This window comes from Leptodactylus fuscus, unplaced genomic scaffold (assembly GCF_031893055.1).
Source record: "Leptodactylus fuscus isolate aLepFus1 unplaced genomic scaffold, aLepFus1.hap2 HAP2_SCAFFOLD_119, whole genome shotgun sequence".
NCBI classification, from domain to species: Eukaryota; Metazoa; Chordata; class Amphibia; order Anura; family Leptodactylidae; genus Leptodactylus; species Leptodactylus fuscus.
In genome coordinates, this window is record NW_027440022.1 from 135,255 (window position 1) to 150,000 (window position 14,746).

At 50.6% G+C, this 14,746-nt stretch overlaps 1 protein-coding gene across 1 annotated transcript in view; it reads right to left on the bottom strand.

The window, feature by feature from the left end:
• The window catches only part of LOC142186798 (atrial natriuretic peptide receptor 2-like), a 175,444-nt gene that overhangs the window by 50,330 nt on the left and 110,368 nt on the right, over positions 1–14,746 (bottom strand). Inside the window, 2 exon segments of the mRNA XM_075261369.1 lie at positions 155–259; positions 6,651–6,728. Coding sequence (XP_075117470.1) covers positions 155–259; positions 6,651–6,728 — 183 coding nt within the window.

Consider the following 14,746-nt stretch of genomic DNA (forward strand, 5'->3'; position numbering starts at 1 on the left):
TATACCTGCCCCCTGTACTAATCAGACTGTGATGGTTTGATGTCTGTCCATCTACTCCATGTGTGATGTATGTTTGGCTCTGACCTCTGACCTCTAAACCAATTAACAATAATCACATTTACATTTCTATTGGATAATGATTTCCATATATTACCTGTAAACTGCCCCGAGGGCAATACTCTGTCACAATACAAATGTTGGGAGGGTCAATGCAGGCACCAAGGAACCGAGTCAGATGATTGAACTGAACGTCCCTCATCTGTGGAGGAGAAGAAAGAACATTCCAGAAATAGACAAGGTAATGTACAGGGCAAGGAAGATGGAGAACAGAAAGCAGCGAAATCTGGGCTCCGTACATGGGTATGTCCTCCACCATATCTACAGGATGGATCCCAGATAACAGATCACATATACTAATGGATTACTACACCTGTATGTCCTCCACCATATCTACAGGATGGATCCCAGATAACAGATCACATATACTAATGGATTACTACACCTGTATGTCCTCCACCATATCTACAGGACGGATCCCAGATAACAGATCACGTATACTAATGGATTACTACACCTGTATGTCCTCCACCATATCTACAGGATGGATCCCAGATAACAGATCACATATACTAATGGATTACTACACCTGTATGTCCTCCACCATATCTACAGGATGGATCCCAGATAACAGATCACATATACTAATGGATTACTACACCTGTATGTCCTCCACCATATCTACAGGATGGATCCCAGATAACAGATCACATATACTAATGGATTACTACACCTGTATGTCCTCCACCATATCTACAGGATGGATCCCAGATAACAGATCACATATACTAATGGATTACTACACCTGTATGTCCTCCACCATATCTACAGGATGGATCCCAGATAACAGATCACATATACTAATGGATTACTACACCTGTATGTCCTCCACCATATCTACAGGATGGATCCCAGATAACAGATCACATATACTAATGGATTACTACACCTGTATGTCCTCCACCATATCTACAGGATGGATCCCAGATAACAGATCACGTATACTAATGGATTACTACACCTGTATGTCCTCCACCATATCTACAGGATGGATCCCAGATAACAGATCATGTATACTAATGGATTACTACACCTGTATGTCCTCCACCATATCTACAGGATGGATCCCAGATAACACATGACGTATACTAATGGATTACTACACCTGTATGTCCTCCACTATATCTACAGGATGGATCCCAGATAACAGATCATGTATACTAATGGATTACTACACCTGTATGTCCTCCACCATATCTACAGGACGGATCCCAGATAACAGATCACATATACTAATGGATTACTACACCTGTATGTCCTCCACCATATCTACAGGATGGATCCCAGATAACAGATCACATATGCTAATGGATTACTACATCTGTATGTTCTCCACCATATCTACAGGATGGATCCCAGATAACAGATCACGTATACTAATGGATTACTACACCTGTATGTCCTCCACCATATCTACAGGATGGATCCCAGATAACACATGACGTATACTAATGGATTACTACACTGGTATGTCCTCCACCATATCTACAGGATGGATCCCAGATAACAGATCACATATACTAATGGATTACTACACCTGTATGTCCTCCACCATATCTATAGGATGGATCCCAGATAACAGATCACGTATACTAATGGATTACTACACTGGTATGTCCTCCACCATATCTACAGGATGGATCCCAGATAACAGATCACGTATACTAATGGATTACTACACCTGTATGTCCTCCACCATATCTACAGGATGGATCCCAGATAACAGATCACATATACTAATGGATTACTACACCGTTATGTCCTCCACCATATCTACAGGACGGATCCCAGATAACAGATCACATATACTAATGGATTACTACACCTGTATGTCCTCCACCATATCTATAGGATGGATCCCAGATAACAGATCACGTATACTAATGGATTACTACACTGGTATGTCCTCCACCATATCTACAGGATGGATCCCAGATAACAGATCACGTATACTAATGGATTACTACACTGGTATGTCCTCCACCATATCTACAGGACAGATCCCAGATAACAGATCACATATACTAATGGATTACTACACTTGTATGTCCTCCACCATATCTACAGGATGGATCCCAGATAACAGATCACATATACTAATGGATTACTACACTGGTATGTCCTCCACCATATCTACAGGACGGATCCCAGATAACAGATCACGTATACTAATGGATTACTCCACCTGTATGTCCTCCACCATATCTACAGGATGGATCCCAGATAACAGATCACATATACTAATGGATTACTACACCTGTATGTCCTCCACCATATCTATAGGATGGATCCCAGATAACAGATCACGTATACTAATGGATTACTACACTGGTATGTCCTCCACCATATCTACAGGATGGATCCCAGATAACAGATCACGTATACTAATGGATTACTACACCTGTATGTCCTCCACCATATCTACAGGATGGATCCCAGATAACAAATCACGTATACTAATGGATTACTACACCGTTATGTCCTCCACCATATCTACAGGACGGATCCCAGATAACAGATCACATATACTAATGGATTACTACACCTGTATGTCCTCCACCATATCTATAGGATGGATCCCAGATAACAGATCACGTATACTAATGGATTACTACACTGGTATGTCCTCCACCATATCTACAGGATGGATCCCAGATAACAGATCACGTATACTAATGGATTACTACACTGGTATGTCCTCCACCATATCTACAGGACAGATCCCAGATAACAGATCACATATACTAATGGATTACTACACTTGTATGTCCTCCACCATATCTACAGGATGGATCCCAGATAACAGATCACATATACTAATGGATTACTACACTGGTATGTCCTCCACCATATCTACAGGACGGATCCCAGATAACAGATCACGTATACTAATGGATTACTCCACCTGTATGTCCTCCACCATATCTACAGGATGGATCCCAGATAACAGATCACATATACTAATGGATTACTACACCTGTATGTCCTCCACCATATCTATAGGATGGATCCCAGATAACAGATCACGTATACTAATGGATTACTACACTGGTATGTCCTCCACCATATCTACAGGATGGATCCCAGATAACAGATCACGTATACTAATGGATTACTACACCTGTATGTCCTCCACTATATCTACAGCATAGATCCCAGAAAACACATGACGTATACTAATGGATTACTACACCTGTATGTCCTCCACCATATCTATAGGATGGATCCCAGATAACAGATCACGTATAATAATGGATTACTACACTGGTATGTCCTCTACCATATCTACAGGATGGATCCCAGATAACAGATCACGTATACTAATGGATTACTACACCTGTATGTCCTCCACCATATCTACAGGACGGATCCCAGATAACAGATCATGTATACTAATGGATTACTACACCTGTACGTCCTCCACCATATCTACAGGATGGATCCCAGAAAACACATGACGTATACTAATGGATTACTACACCTGTATGTTCTCCACCATATCTACAGGATGGATCCCAGATAACAGATCACGTATACTAATGGATTACTACACCTGTATGTTCTCCACCATATCTACAGGATGGATCCCAGATAACAGATCACATATACTAATGGATTACTACACCTGTATGTCCTCCACTATAACTACAGGATGGATCCCAGATAACAGATCACGTATACTAATGGATTACTACACCTGTATGTTCTCCACCATATCTACAGGATGGATCCCAGATAACAGATCACGTATACTAATGGATTACTACACCTGTATGTCCTCCACCATATCTACAGGATGGATCCCAGATAACACATGACGTATACTAATGGATTACTACACTTGTATGTCCTCCACCATATCTACAGGATGGATCCCAGATGACAGATCACGTATACTAATTGATTACTACACTGGTATGTCCTCCACCATATCTACCGGATGGATCCCAGATAACAGATCACGTATACTAATGGATTACTACACTGGTATGTCCTCCACCATATCTACAGGATGGATCCCAGATAACAGATCACATATACTAATGGATTACTACACCTGTATGTTCTCCACCATATCTACAGGATGGATCCCAGATAACAGATCACGTATACTAATGGATTACTACACCTGTATGTCCTCCACCATATCTACAGGATGGATCCCAGATAACAGATCACATATACTAATGGATTACTACACTGGTATGTCCACCATACCTACAGGATGGATCCCAGATAACAGATCACATATACTAATGGATTACTACACCTGTATGTCCTCCACCATATCTACAGGATGGATCCCAGATAACAGATCACATATACTAATGGATTACTACACTGGTATGTCCACCATACCTACAGGATGGATCCCAGATAACAGATCACATATACTAATGGATTACTACACCTGTATGTCCTCCACCATATCTACAGGATGGATCCCAGATAACAGATCACATATACTAATGGATTACTACACTGGTATGTCCTCCACCATATCTACAGGATGGATCCCAGATAACAGATCACGTATACTAATGGATTACTACACCTGTATGTCCTCCACCATATCTACAGGATGGATCCCAGATAACAGATCACGTATACTAATGGATTACTACACCTGTATGTCCTCCACCATATCTACAGGATGGATCCCAGATAACAGATCACATATACTAATGGATTACTACACTGGTATGTCCTCCACCATATCTACAGGATGGATCCCAGATAACAGATCACGTATACTAATGGATTACTACACCTGTATGTCCTCCACCATATCTACAGGATGGATCCCAGATAACAGATCACGTATACTAATGGATTACTACACCTGTATGTCCTCCACCATATCTACAGGATGGATCCCAGATAACAGATCACATATACTAATGGATTACTACACCTGTTTTTCCTCCACCATATCTATAGGATGGATCCCGGATAACAGATCATGTATACTAATGGATTACTACACCTGTATGTTCTCCACCATATCTATAGGATGGATCCCAGATAACAGATCACATATACTAATGGATTACTACACTGGTATGTCCTCCACTATATCTACAGGATGGATCCCAGATAACAGATCACATATACTAATGGATTACTAAACCTGTATGTCCTCCACCATATCTACAGGATGGATCCCAGATAACACATGACGTATACTAATGGATTACTACACTGGTATGTCCTCCACCATATCTACAGGATGGATCCCAGATAACAGATCACATATACTAATGGATTACTACACCTGTATGTCCTCCACCATATCTACAGGATGGATCCCAGATAACAGATCACATATACTAATGGATTACTAAACCTGTATGTCCTCCACCATATCTACAGGATGGATCCCAGATAACACATGACGTATACTAATGGATTACTACACTGGTATGTCCTCCACCATATCTACAGGATGGATCCCAGATAACAGATCACATATACTAATGGTTCTGCGGGGCAGATTGTACTGTGTGGGGGCCTCTGCGGGGCAGATTGTACTGTGTGGGGGCCTCTGCGGGGCAGATTGTACTGTGTATGGGGTCTTCTGTGGGACAGAAGCCCTCATACAGTACAATCTGCCCCACAGCGGCCCCCATACAGTACAATCTTCCCTACAGTGGCCCCCACACAGTACAATCTGCCCTGCAGTGGCCCCCACACAGTACAATCTGCTCCACAGTGGCCCCCACACTGTACAATTTGCTCTGTAGTGGCCCCCACACAATACAATCTGTTCCACAGTGGCCCCCACACCATGCAATTTGCTCTTCAGTGGCCTCTGCACTGTACATTTTCCTCTGCAGTGGCCCCCACACAATACAATCTGTTCCACAGTGGCCCCCACACCATGCAATTTGCTCTTCAGTGGCCTCTGCACTGTACATTTTCCTCTGCAGTGGCCCCCACACCGTACAATTTGCTCCATAGTGGCCCCCACCCAATACAATCTGCTCCACAGTGGCCCCCACACAGTACAATTTTCTCCACAGTGGCCCCCACACAGTACAATCTGCCCTGCAGTGGCCCACACACCGTACTATTTGCTCCGCAGTGGCCCCCACACAGTACAATCTGCCCCGCAGTGACCCCCACGCGGTACAATTTGCTCCGCAATGGCCCCCACACAGTACAATCTGCCCTGCAGTGACCCCCACACAGTCCTAGGCTATTGCTCAGTACAGAAAATTCAGGACATAGGGGCAACACGGTGGCTCAGTGGTTAGCACTGTAGCCTTGCAGCGCTGGAGTCCTGGGTTTGAATCTGCCAGGAACAGCATCTGCAAGGAGTCTGTATGTTCTCCCCGTGCTTGCCTGGATTTCATCCCGATCTACAAAGACGTACTTAAATGAAACAGATAAATAAGAAATGTACATTGTGCTCCCTATATATATACGGTGTATACATCCCTATATACATTCTACATTCAGGACATCAGGCAATCTAGACAGTGACAGGCCCGGAACCCTCCATTGCCAGTCAGCAGTCTCATCACACTCACATGTTTCAGCTCAAACAGGACTTGTCTGGTCAGTTCGATCCGCTTCTTATTCACATGTTTGATGGCGACAACATTACCCTGAAAAGAAACAAAAGACCATCAAAACGGCCCGAAGGGGGCGACACCAGCAAAGACAACAAGGCCAGGAATACCGAGACCAACCACAGACATCAACATGTGCAGAGAAAGAAGAAAGTCATGAGAGACAGGAAGAAGAACCTATAGACAGGCTGGAGAGAGAGAGGAGCCTATAGAGAGGCTGGGGAGAGAGAGGAGCCTATAGACGGGCTGGGGGGAGAGAGGAGCCTATAGACGGGCTGGGGGGAGAGAGGAGCCTATAGACAGGCTGGGGAGAGAGGAGCCTATAGACAGGCTGGAGAGAGAGAGGAGCCTATAGACGGGCTGGGGAGAGAGAGGAACCTATAGACAGGCTGGGGAGAGAGAGGAGCCTATAGAGAGGCTGGGGAGAGAGAGGAGCCTATAGACAGGCTGGGGAGAGAGAGGAGCCTATAGACAGGCTGGGGAGAGAGAGGAGCCTATAGACAGGCTGGGGAGAGAGAGGAGCCTATAGACGGGCTGGGGAGAGAGAGGAGCCTATAGACGGGCTGGGGGGAGAGAGGAGCCTATAGACGGGCTGGGGAGAGAGAGGAGCCTATAGACGGGCTGGGGGGAGAGAGGAGCCTATAGACAGGCTGGGGAGAGAGGAGCCTATAGACAGGCTGGAGAGAGAGAGGAGCCTATAGACGGGCTGGAGAGAGAGGAACCTATAGACAGGCTGGGGAGAGAGAGGAACCTATAGACAGGCTGGGGAGAGAGAGGAGCCTATAGACAGGCTGGGGAGAGAGAGGAGCCTATAGACAGGCTGGGGAGAGAGAGGAGCCTATAGACAGGCTGGGGAGAGAGAGGAGCCTATAGACAGGCTGGGGAGAGAGAGGAGCCTATAGACAGGCTGGGGAGAGAGAGAGGAGCCTATAGACAGGCTGGAGAGAGAGAGGAGTCTATAGACAGGCTGGGGAGAGAGAGAGGAGCCTATAGACAGGCTGGGGAGAGAGAGGAGCCTATAGACAGGCTGGGGAGAGAGAGGAGCCTATAGACAGGCTGGGGAGAGAGAGAGGAGCCTATAGACAGGCTGGAGAGAGAGAGGAGCCTATAGAGAGGCTGGGGAGAGAGAGGAGCCTATAGACGGGCTGGGGAGAGAGAGGAGCCTATAGACGGGCTGGGGAGAGAGAGGAGCCTATAGACGGGCTGGGGGGAGAGAGGAGCCTATAGACGGGCTGGGGGGAGAGAGGAGCCTATAGACGGGCTGGGGAGAGAGAGGAGCCTATAGAGAGGCTGGGGAGAGAGAGGAGCCTATAGACAGGCTGGGGAAAGAGAGAGGAGCCTATAGACAGGCTGGGGAGAGAGAGAGGAACCTATAGACAGGCTGGGGAGAGAGAGAGGAACCTATAGACAGGCTGGGGAGAGAGAGGAACCTATAGACAGGCTGGGGAGAGAGGAGCCTATAGAAAGGCTGGGAAGGGAGAGAGGAGCCTATAGACAGGCTGGAGAGAGAGGAGCCTATAGACAGGCTGGGGAAAGAGAGAGGAGCCTATAGACAGGCTGGGGGGAGAGAGAGGAACCTATAGACAGGCTGGGGAGAGAGAGGAACCTATAGAAAGGCTGGGGAGAGAGAGAGGAACCTATAGACAGGCTGGGGAGAGAGAGAGGAGCCTATAGAAAGGCTGGGAAGGGAGAGAGGAGCCTATAGACAGGCTGGAGAGAGAGGAGCCTATAGACAGGCTGGGGAGAGAGAGGAGCCTATAGACAGGCTGGGGGAAGAGAGAGGAGCCTATAGACAGGCTGGGGAGAGAGAGAGGAGCCTATAGACAGGCTGGGGGGAGAGAGAGGAGCCTATAGAAAGGCTGAGGAGAGAGAGAGAGGAGCCTATAGACAGGCTGTGGAGAGAGAGAAGCCTATAGACAGGCTGTGGATAGAGAGAGGAGCCTATAGACAGACTGGGGAGAAAGGGGAGCCTATAGACAGGCTGGGGAGAGAGGAGCCTATAGACAGGCTGGGGAGAGAGAGGAGCCTATAGACAGGCTGGGGAGAGAGAGAGAGAATCCTTTAGACAGGCTGTGGATAGAGAGAGGAGCCTATAGACAGACTGGGGAGAAAGGGGAGCCTATAGACAGGCTGGGGAGAGAGGAGACTATAGAAAGGCTGGGGGAGAGAGAGGAGCCTATAGACAGGCTGGGGAGAGAGAGAGGAGCCTATAGACAGGCTGGGGAGAGAGAGGAGCCTATAGAATGGCAGGGGAGAGAGAGGAGCCTATAGACAGGCTGGGGAGAGAGAGGAGCCTATAGACAGGCTGGGGAGAGAGAGGAGCCTATAGACAGGCTGGGGAGAGAGAGGAGCCTATAGACAAGCTGGGGAAAGAGAGAGGAGCCTATGGACAGGCTGGGGAGAGAGAGGAGCCTATAGACAAGCTGGGGAGAGAGGAGCCAATAGACAGGCTGGGGAGAGAGAGAGGAGCCTATAGACAGGCTGGGGAGAGAGGAGCCTATAGACAGGCTGGGGAGAGAGGAGCCTATAGACAGGCTGGGGAGAGAGAGAGGAATCTATAGACAGGCTGGGGAGAGAGAGGAGCCTATAGACAGGCTGGGGAGAGAGAGGAGCCTATAGAGAGGCTGGGGAGAGAGAAGAGCCTATAGACGGGCTGGGGAGAGAGAGGAGCCTATAGACAGGCTGGGGAGAGAGAGAGGAGCCTATAGACAGGCTGGGGAGAGAGAGAGGAGCCTATAGACGGGCTAGGGAGAGAGAGGAGCCTATAGACAGGCTGGGGAGAGAGAGGAGCCTATAGACAGGCTGAGGAGAGAGAGGAGCCTATAGACAGGCGGGGGAGAGAGAGGAGCCTATAGACAGGCTGGGGAGAGAGAGGAGCCTATAGACAGGCGGGGGAGAGAGAGGAGCCTATAGACAGGCGGGGGAGAGAGAGGAGCCTATAGACAGGCTGGGGAAAGAGAGAGGAGCCTATAGACAGGCTGGGGAGAGAGAGAGGAGCCTATAGAAAGGCTGGGGGGAGAGAGAGGAGCCTATAGACAGGCTGGGGAGAGAGAGGAGCCTATAGACAGGCTGGGGAGAGAGGAGCCTATAGACAGGCTGGGGAGAGAGAGAGGAATCTATAGACAGGCTGGGGAGAGAGAGGAGCCTATAGACAGGCTGGGGAGAGAGAGGAGCCTATAGAGAGGCTGGGGAGAGAGAAGAGCCTATAGACGGGCTGGGGAGAGAGAGGAGCCTATAGACAGGCTGGGGAGAGAGAGAGGAGCCTATAGACAGGCTGGGGAGAGAGAGAGGAGCCTATAGACGGGCTAGGGAGAGAGAGGAGCCTATAGACAGGCTGGGGAGAGAGAGGAGCCTATAGACAGGCTGAGGAGAGAGAGGAGCCTATAGACAGGCGGGGGAGAGAGAGGAGCCTATAGACAGGCTGGGGAGAGAGAGGAGCCTATAGACAGGCGGGGGAGAGAGAGGAGCCTATAGACAGGCGGGGGAGAGAGAGGAGCCTATAGACAGGCTGGGGAAAGAGAGAGGAGCCTATAGACAGGCTGGGGAGAGAGAGAGGAGCCTATAGAAAGGCTGGGGGGAGAGAGAGGAGCCTATAGACAGGCTGGGGAGAGAGAGGAGCCTATAGACAGGCTGGAGAGAGAGAGGAGCCTATAGACAGGCTGGGGAGAGAGAGGAGCCTATAGACAGGCTGGGGAGAGAGAGGAGCCTATAGACAGGCGGGGGAGAGTGAGGAGCCTATAGACAGGTGGGGGAGAGAGAGGAGCCTATAGACAGGCGGGGGAGAGAGAGGAGCCTATAGACAGGCTGGGGAAAGAGAGAGGAGCCTATAGACAGGCTGGGGAGAGAGAGAGGAGCCTATAGACAGGCTGGGGAGAGAGAGAGGAGCCTATAGAAAGGTGGGGGAGAGAGAGGAGCCTATAGACAGGCTGTGGAGAGAGAGGAGCCTATAGACAGGCTGGGGAGAGAGAGGAGCCTATAGAAAGGCTGGGGAGAGAGAGGAGCCTATAGACAGGCTGGGGAGAGGGAGGAGCCTATAGACAGGCTGGGGAAAGAGAGAGGAGCCTATAGACAGGCTGGGGAAAGAGAGAGGAGCCTATAGACAGGCTGGGGAAAGAGAGAGGAGCCTATAGACAGGCTGGGGAGAGAGAGGAGCCTATAGACAGGCTGGGGAGAGAGAGGAGCCTATAGACAGGCTGGGGAGAGAGAGAGAGGAGCCTATAGAGAGGCTGGGGAGAGAGAGAGGAGCCTATAGACAGGCTGGGGAGAGAGAGGAGCCTATAGACAGGCGGGGGAGAGAGAGGAGCCTATAGACAGGCGGGGGAGAGAGAGGAGCCTACAGACAGGCTGGGGAGAGAGAAAAGCTTATAGACAGGCTGGGGAGAGAGAGAGGAGCCTATAGAGAGGCTGGGGAGAGAGAGAGGAGCCTATAGACAAGCTGGGGAAAGAGAGGAGCCTATAGACAGGCTGGAGAGAGAGAGGAGCCTATAGACAGGCTGTGGAGAGAGAGGAGCCTATAGACAGGCTGGGGAGAGAGAGAGGAGCCTATAGAAAGGCTGGGAAGGGAGAGAGGAGCCTATAGACAGGCTGGAGAGAGAGGAGCCTATAGACAGGCTGGGGCGAGAGAGGAGCCTATAGACAGGCTGGGGGAAGAGAGAGGAGCCTATAGACAGGCTGGGGAGAGAGAGAGGAGCCTATAGACAGGCTGGGGGGAGAGAGAGGAGCCTATAGAAAGGCTGAGGAGAGAGAGAGAGGAGCCTATAGACAGGCTGTGGAGAGAGAGAAGCCTATAGACAGGCTGGGGAGAGAGAGAGAAGCCTTTAGACAGGCTGTGGATAGAGAGAGGAGCCTATAGACAGACTGGGGAGAAAGGGGAGCCTATAGACAGGCTGGGGAGAGAGGAGCCTATAGACAGGCTGGGGAGAGAGAGGAGCCTATAGACAGGCTGGGGAGAGAGAGAGAGAATCCTTTAGACAGGCTGTGGATAGAGAGAGGAGCCTATAGACAGACTGGGGAGAAAGGGGAGCCTATAGACAGGCTGGGGAGAGAGGAGACTATAGAAAGGCTGGGGGAGAGAGAGGAGCCTATAGACAGGCTGGGGGAGAGAGAGAGGAGCCTATAGACAGGCTGGGGAGAGAGAGGAGCCTATAGAATGGCAGGGGAGAGAGAGGAGCCTATAGACAGGCTGGGGAGAGAGAGGAGCCTATAGACAAGCTGGGGAAAGAGAGAGGAGCCTATGGACAGGCTGGGGAGAGAGAGGAGCCTATAGACAAGCTGGGGAGAGAGGAGCCAATAGACAGGCTGGAGAGAGAGACAGGAGCCTATAGACAGGCTAGGGAGAGAGAGGAGCCTATAGACAGGCTGGGGAGAGAGAGAGGAGCCTATAGACAGGCTGGGGAGAAAGAGGAGCCTATAGACAAGCTGGGGAAAGAGAGGAGCCTATAGACAGGCTGGTGAGAGAGAGAGGAGCCTATAGACAGGCTGGGGAGAGAGAGAGGAGCCTATAGACAGGCTGGGGAGAGAGAGAGGAGCCTATAGACCGGCTGGGGAGAGAGAGAGGAGCCTATAGACCGGCTGGGGAGAGAGAGAGGAGCCTATAGACAGGCTGGGGAGAGAGAGGAGCCTATAGACAGGCGGGGGAGAGAGAGGAGCCTATAGACAGGCGGGGGAGAGAGAGGAGCCTATAGACCGGCTGGGGAGAGAGAGAGGAGCCTATAGACCGGCTGGGGAGAGAGAGAGGAGCCTATAGACAGGCTGGGGAGAGAGAGAGGAGCCTATAGAAAGGCTGGGAAGGGAGAGAGGAGCCTATAGACAGACTGGGGAGAAAGGGGAGCCTATAGACAGGCTGGGGAGAGAGGAGCCTATAGACAGGCTGGGGAGAGAGAGGAGCCTATAGACAGGCTGGGGAGAGAGAGAGAGAATCCTTTAGACAGGCTGTGGATAGAGAGAGGAGCCTATAGACAGACTGGGGAGAAAGGGGAGCCTATAGACAGGCTGGGGAGAGAGGAGACTATAGAAAGGCTGGGGGAGAGAGAGGAGCCTATAGACAGGCTGGGGAGAGAGAGAGGAGCCTATAGACAGGCTGGGGAGAGAGAGGAGCCTATAGAATGGCAGGGGAGAGAGAGGAGCCTATAGACAGGCTGGGGAGAGAGAGGAGCCTATAGACAGGCTGGGGAGAGAGAGGAGCCTATAGACAAGCTGGGGAAAGAGAGAGGAGCCTATGGACAGGCTGGGGAGAGAGAGGAGCCTATAGACAAGCTGGGGAGAGAGGAGCCAATAGACAGGCTGGAGAGAGAGACAGGGGCCTATAGACAGGCTAGGGAGAGAGAGGAGCCTATAGACAGGCTGGGGAGAGAGAGAGGAGCCTATAGACAGGCTGGGGAGAAAGAGGAGCCTATAGACAAGCTGGGGAAAGAGAGGAGCCTATAGACAGGCTGGGGAGAGAGAGAGGAGCCTATAGACAGGCTGGGGAGAGAGAGAGGAGCCTATAGACAGGCTGGGGAGAGAGAGAGGAGCCTATAGACAGGCTGGGGAGAGAGAGAGGAGCCTATAGACAGGCTGGGGAGAGAGAGAGGAGCCTATAGACAGGCTGGGGAGAGAGAGGAGCCTATAGACAGGCGGGGAGAGAGAGGAGCCTATAGACAGGCGGGGGAGAGAGAGGAGCCTATAGACAGGCGGGGGAGAGAGAGGAGCCTATAGACCGGCTGGGGAGAGAGAGAGGAGCCTATAGACCGGCTGGGGAGAGAGAGAGGAGCCTATAGACCGGCTGGGGAGAGAGAGAGGAGCCTATAGACCGGCTGGGGAGAGAGAGAGGAGCCTATAGACCGGCTGGGGAGAGAGAGAGGAGCCTATAGACAGGCTGGGGAGAGAGAGGAGCCTATAGACAGGCGGGGGAGAGAGAGGAGCCTATAGACCGGCTGGGGAGAGAGAGAGGAGCCTATAGACCGGCTGGGGAGAGAGAGAGGAGCCTATAGACCGGCTGGGGAGAGAGAGGAGCCTATAGACAGGCGGGGGAGAGAGAGGAGCCTATAGACAGGCGGGGGAGAGAGAGGAGCCTATAGACAGGCGGGGGAGAGAGAGGAGCCTATTGACAGGCTGGGGAGAGAGAGGAGCCTATAGACAGGCTGGGGAGAGAGAGGAACCTATAGACAGGCTGGGGAGAGAGAGAGGAGCCTATAGACAGGCTGGGGAGAGAGAGGAACCTATAGACAGGCTGGGGAGAGAGAGAGGAGCCTATAGACAGGCTGGGGAAAGAGAGGAGCCTATAGACAGGCTGGGGAGAAAGAGAGGAGCCTATAAACAGGCTGGGGAGAGAGAGGAGCCTATAGACAGGCTGGGGAGAGAGAGGAGCCTATAGACAAGCTGGGGAAAGAGAGGAGCCTATAGACAGGCTGGAGAGAGAGAGAGGCGCCTATAGACAGGCTAGGGAGAGAGAGGAGCCTATAGACAGGCTGGGGAGAGAGAGAGAGAAGCCTATAGACAGGCTGGGGAGAGAGAGGAGCCTATAGACAAGCTGGGGAAAGAGAGGAGCCTATAGACAGGCTGGAGAGAGAGAGGAGCCTATAGACAGGCTGGGGAGAGAGAGGAGCCTATAGACAGGCTGGGGAAAGAGAGGAGCCTATAGACAGGCTGGGGAGAGAGAGGAGCCTATAGACAAGCTGGGGAAAGAGAGGAGCCTATAGACAGGCTGGAGAGAGAGGAGCCTATAGACAGGCTAGGGAGAGAGAGGAGCCTATAGACAAGCTGGGGAAAGAGAGGAGCCTATAGACAGGCTGGAGAGAGAGAGGAGCCTATAGACAGGCTGGGGAGAGTGGAGCCTAGAGACAGGGTGGGGAGAAAGAGAGGAGCCTATAGACAGGCTGGGGAGAGAGGAGCCTAGAGACAGGCTGGGAAGAGAGAGAGAGAAGCCTATAGACAGGCTGGGGAGAGAGAGGAGCCTATAGACAGGCTGGGGAGAGAGAGGAGCCTATAGACAGTCAGGAGAAAGAAAGAGAGCAAGATCTACTGAATATGAAGAGACAGAAGACTGAGAAGAGCCTATATACACTCAGGAGAGT